The sequence below is a fragment of the Spodoptera frugiperda genome, chromosome 12 (genome assembly GCF_023101765.2).
Source record: "Spodoptera frugiperda isolate SF20-4 chromosome 12, AGI-APGP_CSIRO_Sfru_2.0, whole genome shotgun sequence".
In the NCBI taxonomy this organism is placed as follows: Eukaryota; Metazoa; Arthropoda; class Insecta; order Lepidoptera; family Noctuidae; genus Spodoptera; species Spodoptera frugiperda.
In genome coordinates, this window is record NC_064223.1 from 9745304 (window position 1) to 9771142 (window position 25839).

Here is a 25839-nt window from a genome sequence, read left to right on the forward strand (position 1 = left end):
ACAAATGATCAAATTACTTCTACCTTGAGCGAGTAGCCTTGTTCGAAATAACGTAGACGATTAAGTAAATATTGCATTATCCCACAGTTGGTGTTTACGTAATTTAATCAACGACCTGTGACAACCCATTGCTGGACTACGTTGGCCTTCTCTTTCTCTACATATGGGGGTTTACCATGCCTAACAGTGCACTTAGAGATCCCTGTTTAAGTTTCAGTTAGCAGGTTTATCAGAGACTGCTAGCCGCCGGTCTCTATTAAACATGTGGTCATTTATAATGCCGCTATATAGATCACAAGATTTTCCGTCCGAACAACGAGGCATATTACCTCATTTTATTCATATTTTAAATGTGGGACAGCCATGCTTCGGCACGCATGGTCAGGCTCGACCGGAATAATACCAAGGCCTCACAGAACACCGACGTGAAACAACTTGCGTTGCGTTTCGTTGTGTATTTGCGATTACGGGAGGCCCCAACAACCCTTAAATTCCTCTGTCCCCCAAAAGGTCGGCAAAGCACTTGTAACGTCTCTGGTGTTTCGGGTGTCCATGGGCGGCAGCAATTGCTTACCATCAGGTGATCTGTTTACTCGTTTACCGGCTTACTGCACTGCACTGTCTTGTGTCGAGTGGTTATACCTAGGTAGGTAATATTGTAGATTTTCACCTAATTAGTTCTCGAATATTTTCATCAAGGTTGGAATTGTAGATACCTACCTACCGAATGGATCTCATGACCATACAAAATACGTAAAAAAAAGGAGCGTTACCACACAATTCAGCCCGTCTAGTCTATAAATAAAACCTATCTAAATCTGAAGCCATACATATCCGGAATCCAGATAATCCAATCACAATGAATACCATTCATGTCTGCCATCTAAGCATCTATCTAATGATAAGGTACGGTACTTAACATGACGGCGACCTACCTAATGTATTATCAATTTCAAATACCTATACTTATTCAAATTCATTAATCCGTTGAGTAGGTACCTAATTGTTTACTAATCTACTACAAAGTCAGTATAAAATATAACTAATCTTATCTAGGGTACCTAGCCTACCTATATTTATAGATACTGTTTACTCTTAGACAGGTAGCTAGGTCTAAGTGTGTTTAAAGAAACCAAAAATACCAGAACCACCCTTTAATATGATGTAACTAAGTAGGTATTCTAGTTATCTAATAGTTTGCTGTTATAGATTTTAGAAGTTTTAATAATTTAGGTTTTATTAAAATTCTGTCGAATTTGATGAACCGCTGAATCTTAAAGGAATGAAACCATTGTTTAAAAAACAACAAAAGCTTTATAATGTATAGGCATTTAGTCATTTATTATTATTGTACAAAATTATTATATGTATTTCATATTATTAAATATATTTCAAGGTACCCATTTTAATTCAGACTAGACAGAATAGCTAGTTAGACAAACACTGTCTAGTTTCTCAGGTCTTACCAGTCTTCATTTCAATTATAAATAGAGCTTCATCAATCGATTTGAGTATTTGGATCAAAAGGATTGTATTTATTTAAGTCCAGTTTGAGTGCCTGAATCGTGAGGTCCCACAGTTTGGCAGCTTGAGATTCATCCTGACACTGTTTCGATGGCCGAGTCACCGCACAATCGCTGAAACAGAACGAAAATAGACACAATTTAAATAGTTTCCTTACTGTTTAATGTTACTAACATGTGTATGTGTGTGTGAACTTGAATGTTTTTAAACGCACCTACGACACAGGAGAAAATCCTAGTGTGGGGCAACGCTTAAAAAAAATGGCACTAATTAGTATCCAAGTGATTTATAAGTGAAAAGCGTATAATTTGATAAAGATTATAGCATGGTGACTACATATCTGTCTAGACTATAAGTAGGTACCTATCACAGTATCACTATAACAATAGTGTAATAATTAATAATAATTAATTATACTCGTGACTATCCGGAGTGGCCTCTCCTACCTCACTCTTGCCTTAATCGGCTGGTTTGAGTGGAGATTCGCAAGAGTGGAGTTGCCTTCAGCTCCACTTGGGGGAAGGACGTATCTAAAGACTTACCTAAAGCATTTTACCAATAAGGTAAAATGTAGGTAGATAGCTGTAATTAGTATCTACCTATGTTGACAAGTGACAAACGTATAATTTGATAAAGATTATAGCATGGTGACTACATATCTGTCTAGACTATAAGTAAATACCTATCACAGTATCACTATAACAACAGTGTAATACTCCTTAGGTACTTAATAAAAGGCTGATCTTCCGGCCCAAAAATTGATCAGGAAGACCATCGTATCCCCCTGCCCCATCCCCAATCCACGGCCCTCTACCCCGTCTAAAAGATCGACAACACACTTCTAACTCCTTGCTGGGATTACGTGTGTCCATGAGCAGCGCCGACTGCTTACCATCAGGTGATCCGTCTGCTCATTTACCGCCCTAAGCAACAAAACATACCTATAATAAAGACCACTTTCATCAGCACAGGATTCGTCTAGAGTGCAGTATATGGAGGTCTGTGCGCCACACTGCGGTGACTTCAAGAATATTCCGAACACATTGTTGAACAGCCACGATGCGCCATACCAGACGGTCTCGTCGAAGTGTCTACTTATCTCCGTGCGAATAACGCCTGGGTGCAAACTATACGTCGTCACATTTTGTATGTTGTGTTCCTGTAAAATAAACAAAATATGTTTATTTAATAGGTACGGTACTTATTTCTTATACAGTATATGGACTAATACAAGTCTTCAATCTTCGCTAAGAAGACCGTGGTTTTGTGTCACCTTTCTCATCACCATCAAGAAGCAGCCTTTACATAAGAGTAAATAGCTTGATGTTCAATCGTTATCAGTTAATTTACGTGGTTACTCCATCTACCTAGTTAGCTAGACACTGCACTGACAAAGACCAGGGTCGACGCCCCTGTGTCTGTGTCCAAGGGCGCATCATGGGCACAGAACGATATTAAGTATCTACTGGATACAGCTACCTAGAGTTATCATTATCTTCATTAACATTTATTGTTTCAAAGTACGAGTATCTATTAATCACAAAGAACGCATAATGGTCACTCATAAAGGTGACTTGTTAATCGCTAATGTGCTATCTACGTAACCAATCTTATTGTAGAATATGACTTTCTAGGTAATTAGTCTGTAGGTCGATCGGTCATTACACTTACTGCCACACTCAGAGACATTTAATGATTACTTAAACTATTCCTTAGTAACAATTTTGTATGGAAAACAATTGCTAAGGACTGGGTTAAGTAACCATTAAATGACTTGAGTGTGGCAGTTAGTGACTTATGAGAATTCTTTAAAAGGCACCAAAAGGTTTGAAAAACACCGTGAGAAATAATACAATAGGTCTTCAATTATTTTCAGTGGTACCTAGGCGGCAACAACGCGACAGGGTCACAAGGCACACGGGGCTAATTACCTATCTACTTCTCGAAATGTTTTAGTACTTGTATACGTACCTAGTACCTATACATACCTTCAATTTATCAGCAAGAGCTCTGGCAAATAAAATATTAGCAGATTTGCTTCTGCTGTAAGCTTCAAAGGCGTTGTACGGTTTCTTCTCAAAATTCAAATCATCCAAGTCTAGTTTATGTTCTGTAACCAATTAACCAGTTTATGAGTCAGCTAAGAATAGATCGGAATAAAGGAAGAGAACCATTATCAATTAGCATTAACGTACTTGCATGTACATATGATGAAACAAAGACGACCCTGGAGTGTGGGTCTTGGATGAGAAGCGGTAGTAGTAGCAGCGTGAGGAGGGCGTGCGCGAGGTGGTTGGAGCCAATGTGTGTCTCGAAGCCGTCCTCCGTGCGCGCCAGCGGGCACATCATGACGCCGGCGTTGCAGAGCAGCGCGCGCAGACTTTGCCCGCGCGCCGACACGCGCCGCACGAACGCGCGCACGCTCTCCAGCCGGCACAGGTCCAGCTGCTCCACCACCAGCGTGCCCGTGCCTTCCTGGCCGCGGCACTGCTCCTCTATGTGTTCTTTGGCTGCTTTCGCCTTGTCCATGTTCCGGCAAGCCATTATGATGTGCCCTCCTATAAACAAACGTATAACTGAAGGTGGAAAGTTTGTTGTTATTCATGCGGGAAGGTAGATACGTTGTGATTTCCCGTTCCTGGTCCGCTCTTTACTTGACATGGCATCTAGAAGGACTCCTGGATCTGCACCAACTATTTTCTGGACAACCGATTGTCACCGATCCCTAACACGAAGGCACAAGGCGGTTCATCCTAAACCTCGACGCACTCCAGAGGGTATATCGTGCCATGCACTCCTCACAATGGACGACTCTACCTACATCACACAGGGATTTCCCCAAACACCAAGATATAGAAGTAAGTATTTAGGTGCCCTACTTACCCCTCTTGTAGAAATCCAAAACGGCTTCCTTGCCAATACCAGTGTTGCAGCCAGTCACGATGACCGTGCAGCCATCCAACCGCTGTTTACTTTTACACCAACCACTGAGGTAATCCATGATTACTAGGTATATTAATTCGGATTAATTAGAAAAATAAAAGAATTAATCGCAATAGGTGAATTCAACACAAGTTGCAAATGTTTACTGTATGCTCGTATGATATATGCAAGATAAATATGTGCCTCATCACCGCATTAGTCAACCTAGGTATCACGACACACAACACAAATAGCTCCCGTGGCGGCCCATGAACTTCTATACGTATTCACCGAGTACGAGATAAGATAATCCGAAAACAAAACAGAAAAACACAACATCAGCGTCACAGTAAAAATAAAACAATAAAAAATTAACGCTACACTAAAGCTTTACGAATTAAGGTACGTTTAGTCTGACGACTTTGTGTGAATAATCTCCGAACTATTGCAAAACTTGTCCCCACCAAATTGTTTGATGAAATCACAAGGTCGCGGGGCGAAGGTCCGACGTTTAGTGAATGAGTAAATATAACGAATGCCAGACGCGGCCAGACAACTCTGTCGATCGATAATACGGTAGCAATTTGTATACCAGTCCGTAATTAAATTATAAACAAACCCCTCGTAGAAATATGAACTAAAACATCGAGCAATTATTCTTTTAATTGTTTATAATTAATGCCCATACATATTACCTACTCCTAGTTGTACAAATTTCCTTGTATGGTTTATTAATAACTCAGTTAATTCGTTAGTTAATAGGAACTAATTCGTTAGTTAAAAGGAAGCCACATATTCAGCACGTGTGTACCAGAACCCTGTTGAATTAGTTCTAACAATAAAAGAAGCGAATACACCAAAGTAATAAAATTTTGAAAGAAAACTATTCAAGAATATAAATTGCATTAATATGTCGGAGATAGGAGATATCTCACTTTCGATATGTCGGTGAAAGGAGAATCTCACTACTCATGTCAGGAATAGCGTAAGTGACCTGGTTGTGGCCACTTTAAGAATATTGTCGACTTTGAGGCTTTCTTAAATTATAGTTTTTGTTATCACGAACATATTTCTTGTAAAAAGTCTTTTAACATGTATTAACCTTGCCTGAGAAAACCCTTTTTTTAAAGAACGTCCTATAGAAAAATAACTGTATAAAAAAGAAAAAAAAAGGGAGTTTGTACCATTTTTGGCCAGATTCGTGCCATTTCTGGCCACGGTCGTGTGCCAGTTCTGGCCATCAAAAAATACAATAAAAGTAATCAAAATTTATTAATTAAATTTGTCATTTTAGAAACAATGGTTTTCATTTAGTTTGTAAAATATGAAATATTATTACTTCACTTGAATTTAACTTACAAATAAAGAGATCAACATTTATATGACGGTGGTAAAAGCTGCAAAGTAAACTGACCTCCCCTTTGTGTGAAGGCAATTTATTGCATCTCTAAAAATGAAAAATATGTATTTGTTGATATGTAAAGCCAAGGAAAAATAATAAATAAATTACGATAAATGACTAGAAGTGGGGCGTCTATGTACAAAAGTTTTGGCCAGCCATGTGGCCAAAGATGGAGAAATTCATAATTTTGTCTCCATTAGTGGCCACCTTCTAATAACCTCACTTCAGAAACATAATATGGCGACAAAATAACTTTAGTTCCACTTAGACAATATATTCTTCATGTAGTATTAACATAAACATCCAAACAATAAGCAAAGATTTAAAAAATAAAAACTAAATCCTCACCCGCTCGCCTTTTTGTTAAGATCTTAACAATTTCACCCTCAACTAAAAAGAATGACTTATTGCATCGAAGTGAAGTTTGACACATCAAAGCTGCCAACGGTATCAGTGTCTCCAATATTCAATATTTTAAATACTGTACATCACAGAGTAATTTATTTATCCATGCCTTAGTTATAAATATTAGAAAGCCCAAATGGCCACAAAGGGGTCGATGGCCACAACCGGGTCACTTGCCCTATTTGTGGGCGTTAGGACGAAGGTAGCAGTAAAATAATAAAGTCTTCGATATGGAACTATTGTTTAATTCTGTACATCGCACTGTTACTTTACTTAAGCTACTGATGGGGCCGGCATTTCCTACCGACTACTCTGAGAAGAAATGCCGAAACAAACTCAGAGATCTCAGTCACTCTCAAAGTGCAAACATGGTTACAAAGTACATAAAAGATAATTAACTGTTACAATATTAAACTAACAGGTTACAGACTAAGTATACAATTGAAACACACGACGGTTCAATATTCGACCGCACTGGTCGGCTGCTGCACGAGAAGTGATCAACACGCCGCTCAGCCGATGAATCCTTGACTCCGTCGAGCGCCGAGGGTGGACGCCTGTGTTTCAATTATTCTACCCTCGATCCTGACAAATATAATTTAATTTACCGACCGAACATTTTTATTCTTTTGAATTTTATCAACAAGACAGACACTTAAAACGTGGGTACTTTAAATGTAAGTGCCTATCTAAATATTTGAGGCAAAATAACGTTTGGAATACATTACATTATGACCGCAGGCTGCGTGACCGAAATTTGACAATCGTTCGATTTGAGGTTCAGCCAAGATGTGCAATTGGGTGTTAGTTTTAATCAAAACTACTCTAGTAACTGTTCATCTTTATTGTGTGTTGGGGGCGGAAGGGGGACAGGAATAAATTAAATAAATAAAAAAATCTGGTCCGATTTGGTTGATTCTTTTTTCGTAGGGTATACTTTCAAATTGGTACTGTTGCCATGTGATGAGCATCTGATGATGAGATCCCAGGGTAATCAGCTCTTTAAGTTTATTTTGATAATTTCATAAAACTATTAACTATTTACGTCTAATGATCATCAAATTTCAAAATTCATATCAAAGAGATAATGATGGAAGGTGCAATCCTCAATGGTTAGAGTTAAAAAAAATCTTTCAATAATTTACTTACATATGGATCCAACCTATTTACTTAAAAAATAAAACTACGTTTAAATGTACCGACTTCCATAAACTAAAAACCAAAAAATAACTATTATTCATTGTACTGCTTATATCTACCCACTGATAGTTTAGAAGTCGGCGCCACAAGCCCAAAACAAAATATAACTTACAGATACTACCTAAGTACCTACATTGTAGGCGCATAGGTTACTCCTTAGAATTAATTTTGTTTAGTACTTTAGCACCGACTTCTAATTTCAAAAATCCAGTGAAAAAAATTTTTTGTGCAGCATCGAACCGCGTACTCACAGGCAAACCGAGCGACTGTTGTGGGGTGTGGATGGGGCGGAGTTCATGCACACGCACGTGACGAGAACGCGCCTAATTTTGAAATGCATTTAAATACGATTATTCTTTGGGGAGTATGTCCGCTTTAGGCCCACTTCCCAATCTAGTCAAACTTTTGCGGTTTGCCTGTCTTCAATTACATGATAGAACTTTAATCAATTTGAGTATTTGGATCAAAAGGATTAAATTTATTTAAGTCCAGTTTAAGTGCCTGAATCGTGAGGTCCCATAGTTCGGCAGCTTGATATTCATCCTGACACTGCTTTGATGGCCGAGTCACCGCACAATCGCTGAAACAGAACGAAAATATAGAAAATAGAGACAATTCACACAGTTTCCTCTAATGTTTTGATAATTATAAATTGTAATTGTAGCTTATCATCACCCGTCGCGAGAAACACTGCGGGCGTCGCGTCGGGGATAACGCGACGATCTCCGGCCACCGTAAGTGCGGGCCTGCGTACGGCGAGCAAGGGTGTCTCACCGTTCGATTAGAACCAGACCCGTGCGGCGCGTCACGTTCTGCGCGCCTTAAAGAGCCATCAGACCACCACAGATGGGGCACAGAATAATGATGGGGCCCAGTAGGGCTGCGGCCTGATCCGGAGCTGCGGACTACCTAGCGGGTTTACCGGGGCTGTAGGAACGGGGTGGTTTTTAGTCAGTAAGAGTCTGACGCTCCCTCTAGAGAAATCATTGGATGATTATGCCCCATATATGTATGTTTACATATATATCACACACATATATATATATATATATATTTATATTTATTTTTATTTTATTTATTCATTTACATCAGGCAACGAAGGCCCATATTAATACAATAATACTATACTAAAATATAAAATACTATAAATACATAATTATGATATACTTATTAAGGTCACACGATGTGACGATGCGTGGCGTCGTATTACGCTGCTCGGTGTCACGTAGCCTGCCTCGAAAACGTCGGTATATACCCTTCGGCCAAAATTCTGCCGTGAGGAACTTCTCGAGATGTTGAGTTGGAACTGGTCTTGAGATTGAGACCTACTTTCCGAAACAGCATTGCGTAACAACACTATCTCGGCACGCAGTTCTTGGATGGTGGCATCAGACGTCTCCAACTTGCACTGCATCTGGGCCAGGCTTGACTTCAAAGATGTGATATCCTTTAGTAGCCTGGTGACATCTACGTTGTCGATAGTGACGGGCGGCAACTTATGTAGCTCCTTCGCCACAAATGTCGGAACGTCGTCAGGGTCGGTCGCCTTCATAAAGGTGATGATGTCTTGGACGCTCTTATCCGTGCCATCTCTCCTCCTCGATGGCATTTGGTCCAGCTTCCCAGTCGATTGGAAGAGTAGCATCTTGCCTTTGCTGATCTCGTCTTCCTTGAAGTTCGACTTGCAAATCTGCATGATGCTGATCTCGTCCATGGTGTCGATAGCATTTTGTATGAATACCAACAGCTCGTTTGCGATAAGTTGTTGTGAACTCATTGCGAAATATCGGGCAGCGACTTAAGCCGCGACCTTTGCGTACAACTGCAACACGTCCGTACTCGAGCGCGCATCGCACTGCACTGATTGATATCACACGGCAGAGAGGTTACCATTGGCGTCGAGACGACGATGAAGTACCTAGGACCCCTTGTCGACAGTCAATAATGGAACTTCATGGAGCACTTTTGGCTACTATGTTGGAACGGACGGGGGCTGTGCTTAAGCGGCTCCTGCCTTACCTCGGGGGGCCAAATGCCTCCTGCCGGATGTTGTACGCGGAGAACATGCGATCCATGGCGCTTAACGGTGCTGCTCACGTCTCAGACGGTCATAGCCATCCGGGTGATCCGCGAATATTGCACCTTCTAGCCGGATTACCGCCGTGGGATTTCGAGGCGAAGATGCACGCGCGTCTTAAGTCTGCACGCCGACGCGCGTCGTCGGGGCGACCGCCATCTCGCCGCCACCTCCTTAACTAGCATGACTAACTGCCACACTCAGAGTCATTTAATGCTTACTTAAACTATTCTTTAGTAACGATTTTGTATGGAAAACAATTGCTAAGGACTGGGTTAAGTAACCATTAAATGACTCTGAGTGCGCGAGTAAGTACCCATGCTAGTTAAGGAGCTGGCGGATTTCTATCTGTACTATAAGTAGGTATCAGTGTATCACCACGACAATCACGTGGACAATTAATCAGTGATCATGTAAATAGTGCTCTCTTAAAAATAGTACGCTGGTTTAGTGCCAATAACTTGCTAGTTACTTAATGAATCAAAAACTAAATGCATTAAATTCACAACACCAAATGTTAGGCATGTCAAAACCAGCGTGCTAATCAAGGGCGAGGAGTTGGACCCTGTAGATTCAGCTATCTTTTTAGGTATAACCCTAGACGCTAAGCTACAGTGGGCCCCACATATAGATAAGTTGTCGAAAAGGCTCAGCTCAGCAGCATATGCCGTTAAAAAAATTAGAAATTTAACTGATGTAAATACAGCGCGTCTAGTATACTTTAGTTATTTCCATAGTATCATGTCATATGGTATTCTCCTGTGGGGGAATGCTGCTGACATTCAGTCTGTCTTTGTGCTGCAGAAGAGAGCCATTCGATCAATTTATAATCTTAGTCCGAGGCATTCTCTCAGGGAACTATTTAAAGAAACCCGGGTTGGACCCGGGTACGTCCTAAAACTGCGACCAGCCACCGAGGAATGGGCAGCAGCATTCTCAAAATTTATCGGTGACCTAACTGCGATCCCCAAGCCGCCTGCCAAGCGTGGGGATTATGGCAACCCCCCCCCCTTTTCACTATGAGCGACAACAAAATTACACGGCCCCCAGTCCCCGGCAGCTCCGCTATTCCTGATCTAGGTAGCGGATCAGGTAACGGCGGAGCAGGGGTGCTAAGAATCCCCGGCAGAGAAAGCGCTACCACCCCCGACGAACTTTGGCCCTGGCAACGCACAACATCCGCACACTGCGGACTGATGAGAAGATTGTCGAGCTGGAGGAAGAATTGAGCAAAATGCGGTGGGACATCTTGGGACTATCTGAAATCCGAAGAGAGGGTCAGGATACGATAATCCTAGATTCCGGCAACTTGCTCTTCTTCCGGGAAGGAGACCGTAAATCCCAGGGTGGTGTCGGATTTCTCGTCCGCAAGTCTCTCGTCAACAACGTGTGTGAGGTCGACAGTGTGTCGAACAGGGTAGCGTACCTTATACTCAGAATATCTAACCGGTATTCGCTGAAGGTCATACAGTTATATGCGCCGACCTCGACACATTGTGACGACGAAGTAGAGGCTCTGTATGAGGAAATTTCAAAAGCCATACACTCCTCCGAAACACACTTCACCGTTGTGATGGGGGATTTCAATGCAAAGGTGGGCACACGGAATAGCGATGAGTTGAGAATAGGGCCATTTGGATATGGGCAGCGAAACCATCGGGGCCAGCGGCTGGTCGACTTTATGGAGAGGGAGAGACTCTATTTGATGAACTCCTTCTTCCAGAAGCGACCGGCCAAGAAGTGGACATGGATAAGCCCTGATGGTTCTACCAAAAATGAGATCGACTTCATCATGGCGACCGAAAGACGTATATTCAGTGATGTCTCTGTGATAGCGAAGGTGAAAACCGGTAGCGATCACCGTATTGTCAGGGGCACACTGAACATCAATGTAAAACTAGAGCGGTCACGCCTGGTGAAGTCCACGCTCCGCCCTGGACGTGCCCAGATCCAAGACCCCGAGCAGTTCCAACTCCAACTGCAAAATCGCTTCCAGTGTCTAGCTGATTGTGGAAACGTGGACGAGATAAATAATGGGTTGGTGGAAACTGTCCGAGCAGTGGGGTCAGACTTCTTCAAGACCCCCGCCGAAACAGGCCCCAAAAGCTCTCCGACGGAACCTTAAAACTTCTTAAGGATCGTAGCGAGATGAGGCTGCAGTCTTCAGACGATATGTCTGAATACGGCAAGCTCAATAGACGAATCTCGAAATACATGCGACGTGACCTGCGGGCCTATAACGCCGCAAGAGTCAGAGACTTAATTGAGCGAAACAAGGGCTCAAAAGTCTTCGCAAAGAATTCGTCTGTTGGGCAAAGCCAAATGACGAGGCTGAAGACCGAGGATGGCAGCGTCATCTCGTCGAAGTCCGAGATCCTCGGAGAGCTCGAGAGGTTTTACGGACAGTTATACACCTCAACACGGCAACCCATCGTCGGTACAGCTCGGGACCCAAGAGCTAAACTGACGCGGCACTACACTGAGGATATCCCAGACATCAGCCTGTACGAGATTAGGATGGCTCTCAAACAGCTTAAAAACAACAAGGCGCCGGGCGATGACGGAATCACGTCGGAACTTCTGCGAGCGGGTGGAAAACCGATACTTTTAGTCCTCCAGAAGCTATTCAATTCCGTCATACTCGAGGGAACCACGCCGGCAGCATGGCAACGGAGTGTGGTGGTTCTGTTCTTTAAAAAAGGCGACAACTGTCTGCTAAAGAACTACAGACCTATCTCACTTCTGAGCCATGTGTATAAGCTGTTTTCGAGGGTCATCACGAACCGTCTCGAACGCAGGCTTGATGACTTCCAGCCTCCCGAACAAGCCGGATTCCGAAAAGGTTTCAGTACCATAGACCACATTCATACGCTGCGGCAGGTTATACAGAAGACCGAGGAGTATAACTTGCCACTATGCTTGGCGTTTGTGGACTATGAGAAAGCCTTCGATTCAATCGAAACCTGGGCGGTGCTGCAGTCTCTCCAGCGGTGCCACATCGACTATAGATACATCGAGGTTTTGAAGTGTTTGTATAACAACGCCACCATGCGCATCCGACTCCAGGGAGAGACTACGAGGCCAATCCAGTTGCGGAAGGGCGTGAGACAGGGAGACGTTATATCTCCGAAACTGTTCACGAGCGCACTGGAGGACGTTTTTAAGCTCTTGGACTGGAGCGGACGCGGCATCAACATTAATGGCGAATACATCACTCATCTCCGTTTCGCCGATGACATAGTCGTAATGGCAGAGTCGCTGGAAGAGCTGAACACCATGCTCAGCGACCTCAATACCGTTTCCCAACAGGTGGGCCTTAAAATGAACATGGACAAGACGAAAATCATGTCAAATGTCCATGTTGCACCTATACCGGTTGTCGTTGGGAACGATATGCTCGAAGTTGTAGACCACTACACATACCTGGGTCAGATCATCCAGCTAGGTAGGTCCAACTTCGAGCAAGAGGTCGCTCGAAGAATCCAACTCGGATGGGCAGCATTTGGGAAGTTGCATGAAGTCTTCTCGTCAAAAATCCCGCAGTGTCTGAAGACCAGGATGTACAACCAGTGTGTGTTGCCAGTGATGACGTACGGTACCGAGACATGGTCCCTAACTGCTGGCCTTTTAGAAAGGCTCAGAGTCGCCCAGCGCGCGATGGAGAGAGCTATGCTCGGAGTATCTTTGCGCGACAAAATCCGAAATATGGAAATTCGCCAAAGAACAAGAGTTACAGACATAGCTCTCAAAATATGCAGGCTGAAGTGGCAATGGGCAGGCCACGTCGCTCGGAGGACTGATGGCCGCTGGGCCAGGAAGGTGACTGAGTGGCGACCGCGGACCGGAAGACGCAGCGTGGGCAGACCTCCCACTAGGTGGACCGACGACATCGTCAGAGTGGCGGGGAGCCAGTGGATGCAGGTGGCGGCTTGTCGTTCTACGTGGAGGACCAAGGGGGAGGCCTTTGTTCAGCAGTGGACGTCTCTCGGCTGATGATGATGATGATGATGATGATTCATATGAGACGTGAGAATATCATCGCAATGTCTATCGATTTTGACGTTTTGTCAAATACGATCAGATACTATGCATGTGTGTGTAATGTTTTATTTATTGATTTAATGTACTTTATAAGCATTATTTTTGAAAAATATTAGCGTCCTGCACTTCTCCTACACATAAACTATAAGTAAAAAGCGGTCCAAAGTTTTTGCATCACGTATTAATATATAGATGACTGTTGCCTCTCAATATATCTATGAAAATATAGTGTATGCTCATAAAAACATTAAATTATTTAAAAAGTACAGTGATATACACAATATAAACACTAGAAATAAAAACAAATATGTTGTTCCTACTACTAGACTTTCGTTTAGATGTCAATGTATACGCTTTTACAATAAAGTTCCCAGCCATATTCAAAGTTTAAACCTAAATAAATTTAAAAATGTTATTAAAGAAAAACTTTGTAGTAAAGCTTTTATAAAATAAAAACTACTTGGAGGATAGTCAGGCTTGGGAATGAACTGCTATAATGTCCACACAGGTCTTGCTGACAAGTTTGTAACATTTAGTTACATTTTTTATACAATTTGACATTAAGATAATTTGATATTGTTATCAAATTTTAATCATCATAATTTTTTCCTTTTATATTTTTATATTTCCTTTTAAAATTGTTAGTTTGAGGACCGTGTGAGACTTTTGCTAGTCATTTTATTTTTAGTAAATTATATTCTGACAGTTTGGGCATTTGTGTGGCCTACCCAAATGTTCTTTTGGTTGGTGTTGTTCGTCGGATCATTCAGCAACAGCCGTCAGCTGAGCTGATTGTAAACTGACACATGCGTGCTGCCATCTGAACAGGTCCGCTCAAACTGCTGTGGTTCTTTCCTCAAAAGACCACTACAGAATCAACTTGCACGGTTCTCCGACATCTTTAATTGATTTTGTCTGGACTTTAAAAGAGACTATGACCTCTGAGTTTGTTTCGGCATTTCTTCTCAGAGTAGTCGGATAGGAAATGCCGGCCTCATCTCCTCATCAGATTGACGTGTAAAAGTGTTATTTTATAACCTATTTGCAAAATAAATATCATTTATAATTTATCACCATAACAGCATTTTAATCTATCTACCACCTTAAGTACTTCATAAAAGACTGGTCAGAAGGCCCATCGTGCCCCCATTCCCAATCCACGTCCCTCTCCCACACTCCCTGTCTAAAATATTGACAACGCACTTGTAACTTACTTAACCTTACTGGTGTTGTGTGTTTACCGTCTGCTCGTTTATCGCCCTATGCAACAAAAACATACCTATAATAAAGACCACTCTCATCGGTGCAGGATTCGTCTACAGTGCAGTATATGGAGGTCTGCGCGCCACACTGCACCGATTTCACGAAGACGCCGAGCACATTCTGGAACAGCCATGATGCACCATACCAGAAGCCCTCGTCGAAGTGCCGACCTATTTCCGTGCAAATAACGCCTGGGTGCAAACTATACGTCGTCACATTTTGTATGTTGTGTTCCTGTAAAATAAACGAAATTTAGTACTTATTTCTTATGGACTACCTAATACAAAAGTATTCGATCTTCGCTAAGAAGGCCATGTGTGCTTTTATGTCTCACAAAAACGATCATGACGACACCTTCCTCATCACCATCGGAAGGCGGCCTGTTACTAGCTGGACTTATGACGGTCTGGCGGTCAAATTCACACTACAAGGACCAGTGGTCAACTCATCATTTATTTAATTTTGACCACGGAATAAATATAGTACAAGTACAGGAATTTCATGGCCATATCAACTTGAACGATACCCTGAGCGCGGAGTGAGACGTGCACGAACATTTTATTATTCTTTAGGCGCGTAGGCATAGTGCCCACAAAATACGCGCCCGGCTCTTGCTCGCCTGCTGGAATTGCAGATCGGGGCAGCGTTTGGTTACCTGAAGGTGATGAAGCTATATTCGAAAACTTCCTCGTCGATCTGTCTCCACGACAGTGTTTTGTTTTATAAATGTGAGTAGTTTGTATGTTTACTATTTAGTAGGTACTTGCGATTGTTACTTTTGCTCTTGTGATGTAAGGGGTTTCAATTCGAAAAACAAACATATAATTCAGTATCCTAATTTACCGTCTGCTAAATGACCTGTACCTCATGGACCAGGAATTCCGATTCCTCCACCTTTTCTTCCCACCATCCAATAGCAATCATCAGATGAAAGTTTAAACGGAAGAACCATTGAAGATGAATTCAATCCTGATATATGTCAACCTCAACAGTTTATCCAGGCTGAATTAAATGACTTAGTGAGAGATTTGGGTCTATCAAAGGATGCTGCACAAACCCAGGATCACGACTGAAAGACAAAAATCTATTGGCTCCAGGAACCGTGAAAAAGAGTTCGCGGAATATTTCTCTCAATAGGGTTTACTGTGTTTTGTAATAATATTCCTGACGTAGTCATGAAACTGGGAGCTGATAATTACGATTCCACATCATGGAGGTTATTTATTGATTCTTCTAAGAGAAGTCTGAAGGGTGTCTTGTTGTACAATGGTAATACCTATGGTTTGGTGTCTGTTGCTTACTCCGTGCATCTCAAAGAAACGAACGAGAATCTTGAGCTGTTGCTAAATAAAATAAAGTATAGCGAATATTGTTGGCAACTCTGTGGAGACCTCAAAATAATATCTATGCTTTTGGGTCAGCAGTCTGGATTTACAAAGTATCCATGATTTTTGTGCGAGTGGGACAGTCGAGCACGAAATTTACGTTTTATTTAATTGAAAGAATGGCCTTTCAGAGAAAGACCGGGACAAAAAAAGGTGCACCAACCCAAATTCAGTTCTTTCACCTCCCCTTCACATAAAGTTAGGATTGATGTAGCAGTTTGTCAAAGCTTAAAATAAACAAGGTGACTGCTTTAAATACGTATGCGACAAATTTCCTGCACTTTCTCAAGCTCAACTTAAAGAAGAAACAAATTTTTGTAGGCCCTCAAATTCGAAATTTAAAATCGGATAGATTGTTCCAGAATACAATGACCCAGGATGAATCTGAAGTATGGAGTTCATTCGTAGAAGTCATAGAAGATTTCCTTGGAAATAACAAGTCTTCAAATTAAGTACAAAGAAATTGTAGCTAAGTTGATGCTCCAAAATTATAAAAAACTGGGATGCAATATGAGCGTTAAACTTCATTTTCTGAATTCCCATGTAGACTATTTGCCAGAAAATCTTGGAGTTGTCAGCGAGGAACAGGGAGAGAGGTTCCATCAAGACAAAGGAGATGGAGAGACGTTACCAAGGGGGATATTAGAATGATGCCTGATTACTGCTGGGCCTTGAACAGGGCGCAGTTTTCAGGGAAAAAGAGAACGATTTCATTAAAAAAAAAACCAACGTCTGTCTAAAGTAGGATATTTTTATTATGAGCAGCTCAATTTTGCAGTGTAATTTTCTTTTAAATATATCTTCAATAAATATTTTCTAAGATTTTTTGGCAGTTTCTATGAAATTTGATACACACTTTTCCTAAAAACCTGACTAGCTAGAAAAAAACTAAGCACAGATTCGTGATCAGCCAGCACACCCCATTTAGAGACCTATTAAACTTGAAACACTTTTGCGTAAAAAGAAAAAATAGGCCTGTGTAATGGATGTATTATTTCCGGAAGGTAGGTTAGTATGTAGGCTTTGTCCAAATTTCAAACAATTTGTAGACATCTGGTTACTGAAATTATATGGATGATAAAGGTGAAAATAAACATAAGTAGGTAGGCGGGGCGGCATTTTTTATTTTTGCCCCGCCAAAAAGAAATGAAGGTCCGGGGCTGCCAGCAGTGGATCTACGAGTAAATAGCTCGATATACAATTGTGTTCCTGTTCAATCGTTATCAGATACTTTGCGTGGTTACTCCATCTAGTACCTACTTAGCTAGATGTTACAAATTGATGATCATGGTCTTGCTGCGTCTTTGACACAGTTTCAGGTCGCATAAAGACCTTGGTCACAGAACGCAGTTCGATCATGGACACAGATTGACTTCTGTCGACAACTATAAACTAGTTTAAGTTTTACAGGATTAAGAACGATATCTTCTACCTAGATTGATGAGATACGGCAGTATTTTAAGGTAAGGGCATCTATTAGTAACCACGTAAATTCACGTAATTGACTCATTACAAAAATTCTTCACAAGGAATATTAGAAGGTTTGAAAGACAACGTGAGAAAGAACACAATAGGCCTTCGCTTATTTTAAGTGCTTCTCCTAATGTTTTAGAACTATTATAAATACCTAGTACCTACACATACCTTCAATTTATCAGCAAGAGCTCTGGCAAATAAAATATTTGCAGATTTGCTTCTGCAGTAGGCTTCGAAGGCGTTGTACGGTTTCTTTTCAAAATTCAAATCATCCAAGTCTAGTTTATATACTGTAACCATAAGATTTTATGAGTCAGCTTAGAATCTATCGGAATATAGGAAGAGGAAAAAGAGTAAGTGCGGTAACGTACTTGCATGTACACATGATGCAACAAAGACGACCCTGGAGTGAGGGTCTCGGATGAGAAGCGGCAGCAGCAACAGCGTGAGGAGCGCATGCGCGAGGTGGTTGGAGCCAATGTGTGTCTCGAAGCCGTCCTCGGTGCGCGCCAGCGGGCACATCATGACGCCGGCGTTGCAGAGCAGCGCGCGCAGACTGCGCCCGCGCGCCGACACGCGCCGCACGAACGCGCGCACGCTCTCCAGCCGGCACAGGTCCAGCTGCTCCACCACCAGCGTGCCCGTGCCTTCCTGGCCGCGGCACTGCTCCTCTATGTGTTCTTTGGCTGCTTTCGCCTTGTCCATGTTCCGGCAAGCCATTATGATGTGCCCTCCTATAAACAAACGTATAACTCAAGGTGGAAAATTCTGTTGTCATTCATGCGGGGAGATAGATACTTTAGATTTCCCTTTTTCTGTCCGCTCCTTCCTTAACATTACATCTTTTCAGAAGGACTACTGCGTCAGCACCAGCTATTTTCTGGACAACCGATTGTCACCGATCTCTAACACGAAGGCATAAGGCGGTTCATCCTAAACCTCGACACGCTCGAGGGTGTATCGTACCGTACACTCCTCACAATGGACAACTCTGCCAAACACCAAGATATAGAAGTATTTAGGTGCCCTACTTACCCCTCTTGTAGAAATCCAAAACGGCTTCCTTGCCAATGCCAGTGTTGCAGCCAGTCACGATGACCGTGCAGCCATCCAACCGCTGTTTACTTTTACACCAACCACTGAGGTAATCCATGATTACTAGGTATATTAATTCGGATTAATTAGAAAAATTAAAGAATTAATCGCCAAAGGTGAATTCAACACGATTTGCAAATGTTAACAGTATATATTCGTATGTGGCTCATCACCGTATTAATCAACCTAGGTATCACGATACCAACCAGAAATAACCCTTGTTGCTGTCCATGCATTACTATAAGTACACAACACGCGTGCAAAAAAACAACAAAAATACAATAGATACTTATCGTATGTAACAAAAAAAAAATAATCTTCGTCGAATCAGTTGAAAATAAAATTAACTTATAATGTTTTGGTATTTCCACTTTGTGTGCATAATCACTGATCTATGTAAAACGGGTTCCCTCTATCTGGCAGAATTTTAATGCTCCGAAACTTGTTTGGCATAACACACTTGGCAGAATCTTCTTTAAACGAATATACATTATAGCATAAAAATAATTTAGAATAATTATTGTTTTGCCGAATGTTTTTACAACGTGTAACAAAAAGGGGGTATACATATCAATTGCACGGTTTCTAGATAACATAACAAACGATACGGGAAGGGTTTTTTAAACTGATTCTGATGTTTTCATGGTACCAAGTTATGAAGTTTTCAAATCGGTCCGGCGCGCGAATTAAAATTAGGTAGACCTGACTAGTACCTGACTAGGCGACCAGGGGCCTTAGTCTGCTGTTACAATTGTGTCAGAATGGTCGATCACTGAGCAGTGCGAGAGGGACGGAGCTATGTAGGTTGTATAGCTCCGTCCCTCTCGCTGATTGATTTTTTTCTGTTTGACATGACAACACGGAAGTAGGTACTGCAAGCTATTATTAGGACATTAGTTTCCCCGAAAATCAAATCGAAATAATTAAACGAACATCAATTTTTAATAAACGGTAATATAATGACTTTTTTCTGAAACCAAATAATTGTAAATGTTGTGATCGACACAAAATATATATTTTGTATAAGATTGCACAATCTTACTATATATTTTGTGTCTGTCCTTGGTTACTTTGTGTTCATTATCTAGTATAAGCAGAATTGTTTACCTATCTACCTCATATATAAATAACTTTCGGCTCAGGTACATCAAAACGCCTTGGTAAAAGTTCACAGCAATGTTATAGATTGAAGTTTTTGTAACGTTGTTTGACGTAGGAACGCTACTTTATTTTCAGGATTGCGCAGATATGCCAAGTTTCTGGACCTTCTTAATTACAAAATATCAATTTTTTATTATGCGGCTTTATTTATTGCTAGGTACCTACCATATTTATACAATATTTATTTGTACGGGTTACGACGTCCATACTTTGGTTTAGCCATGTCCTTTGTAAATAAATATAAAACAAGCTCTTTTTCTAAAAATAAGTAATTTAGTCTGAAGATAAATGTTCAAAAAATTAAAAAAATACTGCATTAATAGTATCAATAACAAAAAACTTACCATTTGAATAAAAACTTTGACGGCGCGAAAAAAACTTGCAACGAGTGTTTACCTGTCGTCGGCCATAACACTGGGATGAATGAAATGGATGCGTCCAAAATTTGCCAGAAAATAGAAAATAGTTATGGCCGCGGGGTGACACTATCAGTTTTGTGTTAAAGGCCGCCAAATTTAAAAAAATACCGCCTGTGTCATTTTGTACATATTTCCCTATACTACAAAAGTTAGTGAAGTGACAGAACCGAATCGCTGCAATACCGACTGCACGTAGTCTTGTCTGCCCTACCCCTAGAGTGCAATTTAAAATCGCGTAGGCGCGTAGGGGCGAGGCGTCCCGCGGGCTGAGGAGCAGGCGGCTAAGAGCGAGCGAACAAGCCGAAGCTGTGGTGGTGAGCGAAAGCCGTCTGCGATGATTAGCGCGCGTGGGACCGCCGGAGCCGTGACAGAAACCATGCTTGCTTGCATGCTGCATGATTGCTTGCTGCATGCTTGCTTGTATGCTACATGCTTGCATGCTGCATGCTTGCTTGTATGCTACATGCTAGCTTGCATGCTGGTTTGCATGCATGCTTGCTTGCATGCTGCATACTTGCTTGCATGCTACACGCTTGCTTGCTTGCATGCTGCTTGCTTGGTGCATGCTTGCTTGCATGCTGCATGCTTGTTTGAATGCTGCATGCTTGCTTGCACACTGCATACTTGCTGGCATGCTTACGTGATAGATGAGTCTTTCAATTATTATGGACTAGCTTCCGCCCGCGACTCCGTCCGCGCGGATGCCGGTCTTCGCGTGAGTAACTCTGACAATGACAATCTTATAAATATCTATTAGACCCAAATACGGCGAGGCCTATAATAATTAAGGTGATCCCTCTATTGGGCTACTGCTGTTGAGCAGAATAAAACTAAAAATAAATATTTTTTTTTACGTATTTTTCCAGGATAAAAAGTAACATATTTTATGCCCAGGATAATAAGATATAATTATACCAAGTTTCATCGAAATCGAACCGTTAGTTTTCACGTGATGCCTGAACATTTATATAGACAGACAGACAAAAAAAAATAATCACATATTTGGGCTTGGTATCGATTCAGTAACACCCCTTGCTATTTATTTTTTCTATATTTTCAATGAACAGAATTGACCCTTCTACAGATTTATTATAATATGATGAATGAATGAATGAATGAGAGTGTTATAAACGTACGAGTAAGAGTAGACAAATATAATCAGAAAGCTCCAAACTGCTAAGCTATCGGGAGTCATACGTGTTATTGTAAGTCAACCATAAGAGATAGACATTTGCTGTCGTGGAATATTTTTTAAACCATTTTAAGGAGAACATTTCTGTCATACATTATTTCTGTGTAGCTTTAACCATTAAGGCTGCACACACGACGGAAGCTTAAAAAATGGAGTAAGTTCTCCTATTTTCCCAACATTTCCCTTCACTACTCTGCTCCTATTGATCGTAGCGTGATGAAAAGTATCCTATTTTATGCCCAGGATAATAAGGTATAATTATACCAAGTTTCATTGAAATCGAACCGTTAGTTTTCACGTGATGCCTGAACATACTGACAGACAGACAGACAGAGAGACAGACAAAAATTTTTTTAATCACATATTTGGGTTTGGTATCGATCCTGTAAAACACCCCCTGCTATTTATTTTTTCAATATTTTCAATGTACAGAATTGACCCCTCTACAGATTTATTATATGTATAGATTAATGTATTATGTATAGATAGATATGAAAAGTATGCCAAAACACGATTCTCACTTGTGAACTTTCTGAGATATGATGGTTCTACCTTTTAATTCTTATGGCTATGAAATTTATGCCAAAAGACGATTCTGACAGTGAACATTCTGCAATATCATCATATATATGATGGTTCTACCCATGGATAAAAAAATGTTCTGTGGTTCCTTACCTTTGTATTATGGGTATCAATTTATGCCTAAAGATTATTCTGATTTACAAAATTATGCGTTTTTAATGAGAAATAATAAACCCGGCCACAGATTTTTTTTTGCCACGTACTCAAACTTCTCATTTAATAACTAAGCATCGGAAAAATGATATAGCCTATAATAAACTAATTCATCTTCTATACAACGCTAACTAAAAATGTTAAAGAAAGCGTCAAATCAATATCAACAAAATAATTTTCTTGCCTTTCTGATTATACATTGTCAACTAATTTACTAACTCGGCCACGGAATTTGCAACTTATCACACATTTTACCTTTTACAGCTTCAATACAAGCTTCCCAAAAATTATATATTCAAGCTTCCATAGACAACATCATATATAGTAAGCTACCCAAATAAGGCCTATGCCCCAATAAAGCCTATTTTGAAAATTTCCGTCTTCCCGATTTCAAATGGTCGCCAAAGTTTGTAGAAGTGTGCATGCACATTACTTAACTAATTTAAGCACAGCAAGCAACCCGTGACGCGAGTGTGTTGGAACCTGCACTGCAGTCAAAAACAATCACGACGTGGAGCCCATTTTTGTTTTTATAAAATTCGGCCAACGTAAACTCTAAGTATTTTTACATTTATCAGTATACGACGTGCCGTGTTTTATCTATAGGACAATTTATACATTTAGCTATCTCCTCACATAAGTGAAATAGCTAACGGGTGTCCCAATAAGAACGCAAGATTTAAATTTGGCGGCATTCGAAGTATCATTGTTTGACATTTGAACACGTGTTATTTTTTGTTAGTATAAGGTACGAGGTTAGTAAAAATGGAGCGCTACACGATTGAAAATGAGCCAGGTCAAGCGCAAACAGTCAATCATGGTGTTCGGTATCGTAAAATGATAACCAGTCTTTTCGTACCTCGAATTGAAGAAATGGATCTGGAGGGCATGTGTTTTCAACAAAATGGCACCACATTTCATACAACCAGAGAAACAATTGAATTGCTGCATCAGACATGTCCCGGTCGTGTTATTTCACGTTTTGGAAACCAGAATTGGCCGTCTAGATCATGTGATTTATCAACATTAGACTTTTTTCTTTGGGGTTTCTTAAAGTCGATGGTTTATGCGAATAAGCCGACGACGACTCAAGCCTTAAAAAGGAAATTGGACGCTGTATTAATGAAATACCGCAGCATTTATGCAAAACGGTCATTGAAAATTTCATTGAAAGATCGCGTATGTTTCAGCAAACCAGCGGCAGCCATCTGCCCGATGTATTGTTCCATAGATAACCTCATACTCTCTACTTTATGATATTATAAAGCTTTCACGATTTTTTTAAAAATATCTGCGTTTTATTTAAAATTTAAATCTTGCGTTCTTGTTGGGACACCCTTTATAATATTAGTGTAATTCATATAATCGTTATTTTGTTTACCCATGTGCCATGTCCTAATAAAGCCTACACAAAAAACGTGTAGGCCTTATTACGACATAGTAGTTTTTCAGTAATATCATAGAAAACGGTTCACCAGCTTCTACCACAAGGAAAGTCCATTGAATTCGCAAAAGATGGAAACGCTGTTAAAATGTAGAAAGGAGTATACTATCTACGTAATGGTAAACGGGGTGAATAGATACAGCAAAGGGGTGAACGGATATCGGGAAATTCTTCATAGTATCTATTCAACCCTCGAATTCTAGTCATCCTATTTTACCCGGTATACTGCTGCAGCCAGATATTACTTCCCAAGAAGTACGCACCATCTAAAGAGTAAATCAACTACACGAAAGCTAGGTCGGTCGTTATATTGGCTACAGAACAAGAAGTTGGACTCATTTGTTTGGCTGATGCTGGGGTGCCGAGGACTTCAAAGATGTTAAGGGGTTTTAGATGATGAAAAACTCGTTAAGTCTGATCTATAATGACCAAAATTAACTAATAAGATCTCATCACATATTATAACCAGTGACAAACTTTTCTAATAATTGAGATGTTGAATACTTACTTGTTTTTATTGAGGCTTTACATAGGGTTCCCAATAAGGCCAAAGTGACACTTTACTTATTTGTGCTTACAAAAATGGTATTTTTGTTTCTAAAGCCATTTTGTTTCCATTATTACAAAGTTTAATAAATAAATATAGGATTTTGAAACCTACGAGCTAGGCGGTAATAAAAATAAGGTAGGCCTTATTTGGTAACCTTACCTTATTATAACTTGACATGAAAATAATACTTCATATTCTTTTATTGAGAAAATAGCCACTGTACGATTTGGCAAGTCTGGTGTTTCGGGTGTCCATGGGCGGCATCAGGTGATCCGTCTGCTCGCTTACCGTTTACCGGTATGGTATAAACCATAAAAAAAATGTTTCGTTAGTATACCTCGGTATATCTCGGTTGATATGACTAGAAATTAAGTTATGTTATCTCTAACAAGAAAATCAGCATGAGATTTTGCCTCAAAAAAAAATTACAGAGCCACGTGTGAGGATATGGAACTAACATCTTTTTTGTTGTCTAACATAAAATTGTTTGTCAACCATAAATGTCAAAACAGTCCCGCAAACCCATAAATCTAGCCTTATTTATTTATTGCACAATGTTAACATACAGAGAAGCATTTCATACTACTGGGACAGTACCTGGCCCTGTTAGGGCGTGTGCAATTTATCTGGTAACTTATTTACTGCCGCACTCAGAGACATTTAATGATAACTTAAACTAGTCCTTAGTAACGATTTTGTATCGAAAACGATTGCTAAGGGATGGTTTAAGTAACCATTAAATGACTCTGAGTGTGGCAGTTAGATACTTACATTTCGAGTATTTCGACTGCACGGTTGGCGTGGTGACTGGGTAACCGGCTGCCGCGCAACGTGTAGCGAGTTCGATTCCCGCACGGAGCAACTCTTTGTGTGATTCACAAATTGTTGTTTCGGGTGTCATGTGTATGTAAACTTGTATGTTTATAAACGCACCCACGTCACAGGAGAAAAGCCTAATGTGGGGCAACGTTTAAAAAAAAATCTAGCAAAGCTTCCCTCCTAACCTTAATTTATTGATTAATTGATTTTCTATTTTATAAAAGTCGTGATTGCGTCTGAATCGCAGTGTCTTTGAGAGCGACGCAACATTTGTTTAGCAATACGTAGTTTCAGTAACGCAATGTTTCATAACAGTGAAATTCATAATAACTCGCCACGCCAGATGGCAATGCCAAGTTACCGGCAGTCAAGGTTGAGTCAACTGTATGCAACTATTTCTTTAACATTAAATATAATTCAATCTATTTTATAAAAGTCGTGATTGCGTCTGAATCGCAGTGTCTTTGAGAGCGACGCAACATTTGTTTAGCAATACGTAGTTTCAGTAACGCAATGTTTCATAACAGTGAAATTCATAATAACTCGCCACGCCAGATGGCAATGCCAAGTTACCGGCAGTCAAGGTTGAGTCAACTGTATGCAACTATTTCTTTAACATTAAATATAATTCAATTGACTAAATAGCTTCTAAAATTCAATTTTTTTTTGTTACTAATTTTGTGAACGAATTCTTTTCCCGCGGATATTTGAATTTAGATTGTCAAGTGA

At 40.6% G+C, this 25839-nt stretch overlaps 1 protein-coding gene across 3 annotated transcripts; it reads right to left on the bottom strand.

Annotated features, from left to right (window-relative positions):
- Positions 1-1291: 1291 nt before the first annotated feature.
- Positions 1292-19009, bottom strand: LOC118262510 (retinol dehydrogenase 11). 3 transcript variants are annotated; one of them, XM_050697650.1, is made up of 5 exons: positions 18731-19008; positions 3720-4082; positions 3513-3634; positions 2466-2683; positions 1292-1637 (listed from the first exon to the last, which is right to left on the bottom strand). In XM_050697650.1, the coding sequence occupies exons 1-5, from the start codon at positions 18846-18848 to the stop codon at positions 1499-1501; spliced, it is 960 nt and encodes a 319-aa protein (XP_050553607.1). In that variant the 5' UTR covers positions 18849-19008; the 3' UTR covers positions 1292-1498. The 3 variants fall into 3 exon arrangements, with proteins under 3 accessions (XP_050553607.1, XP_035430614.2, XP_035429830.2); XM_035574721.2 differs by lacking the exon at positions 18731-19008 and adding an exon at positions 4408-5059; XM_035573937.2 differs by lacking the exons at positions 1292-1637; positions 2466-2683; positions 3513-3634; positions 3720-4082 and adding exons at positions 6483-8033; positions 14851-15068; positions 17864-17985; positions 18067-18429 and having other exon boundaries at positions 18731-19009.
- Positions 19010-25839: the final 6830 nt, after the last annotated feature.

Coding starts and splice junctions, on each gene's coding strand:
- LOC118262510 (XM_050697650.1), bottom strand. CDS start 18,848: ATGGATTACCTCAGTGGTTGGTGTAAAAGTAAACAGCGGTTGGATGGC. Junction 3,635..3,719: donor TTCATCATATGTACATGCAA/GTACGTTAATGC, acceptor AATTGGTTACAG/AACATAAACTAGACTTGGAT. Junction 1,638..2,465: donor GAAAGTGGTCTTTATTATAG/GTATGTTTTGTT, acceptor GTTCTGTTTCAG/CGATTGTGCGGTGACTCGGC.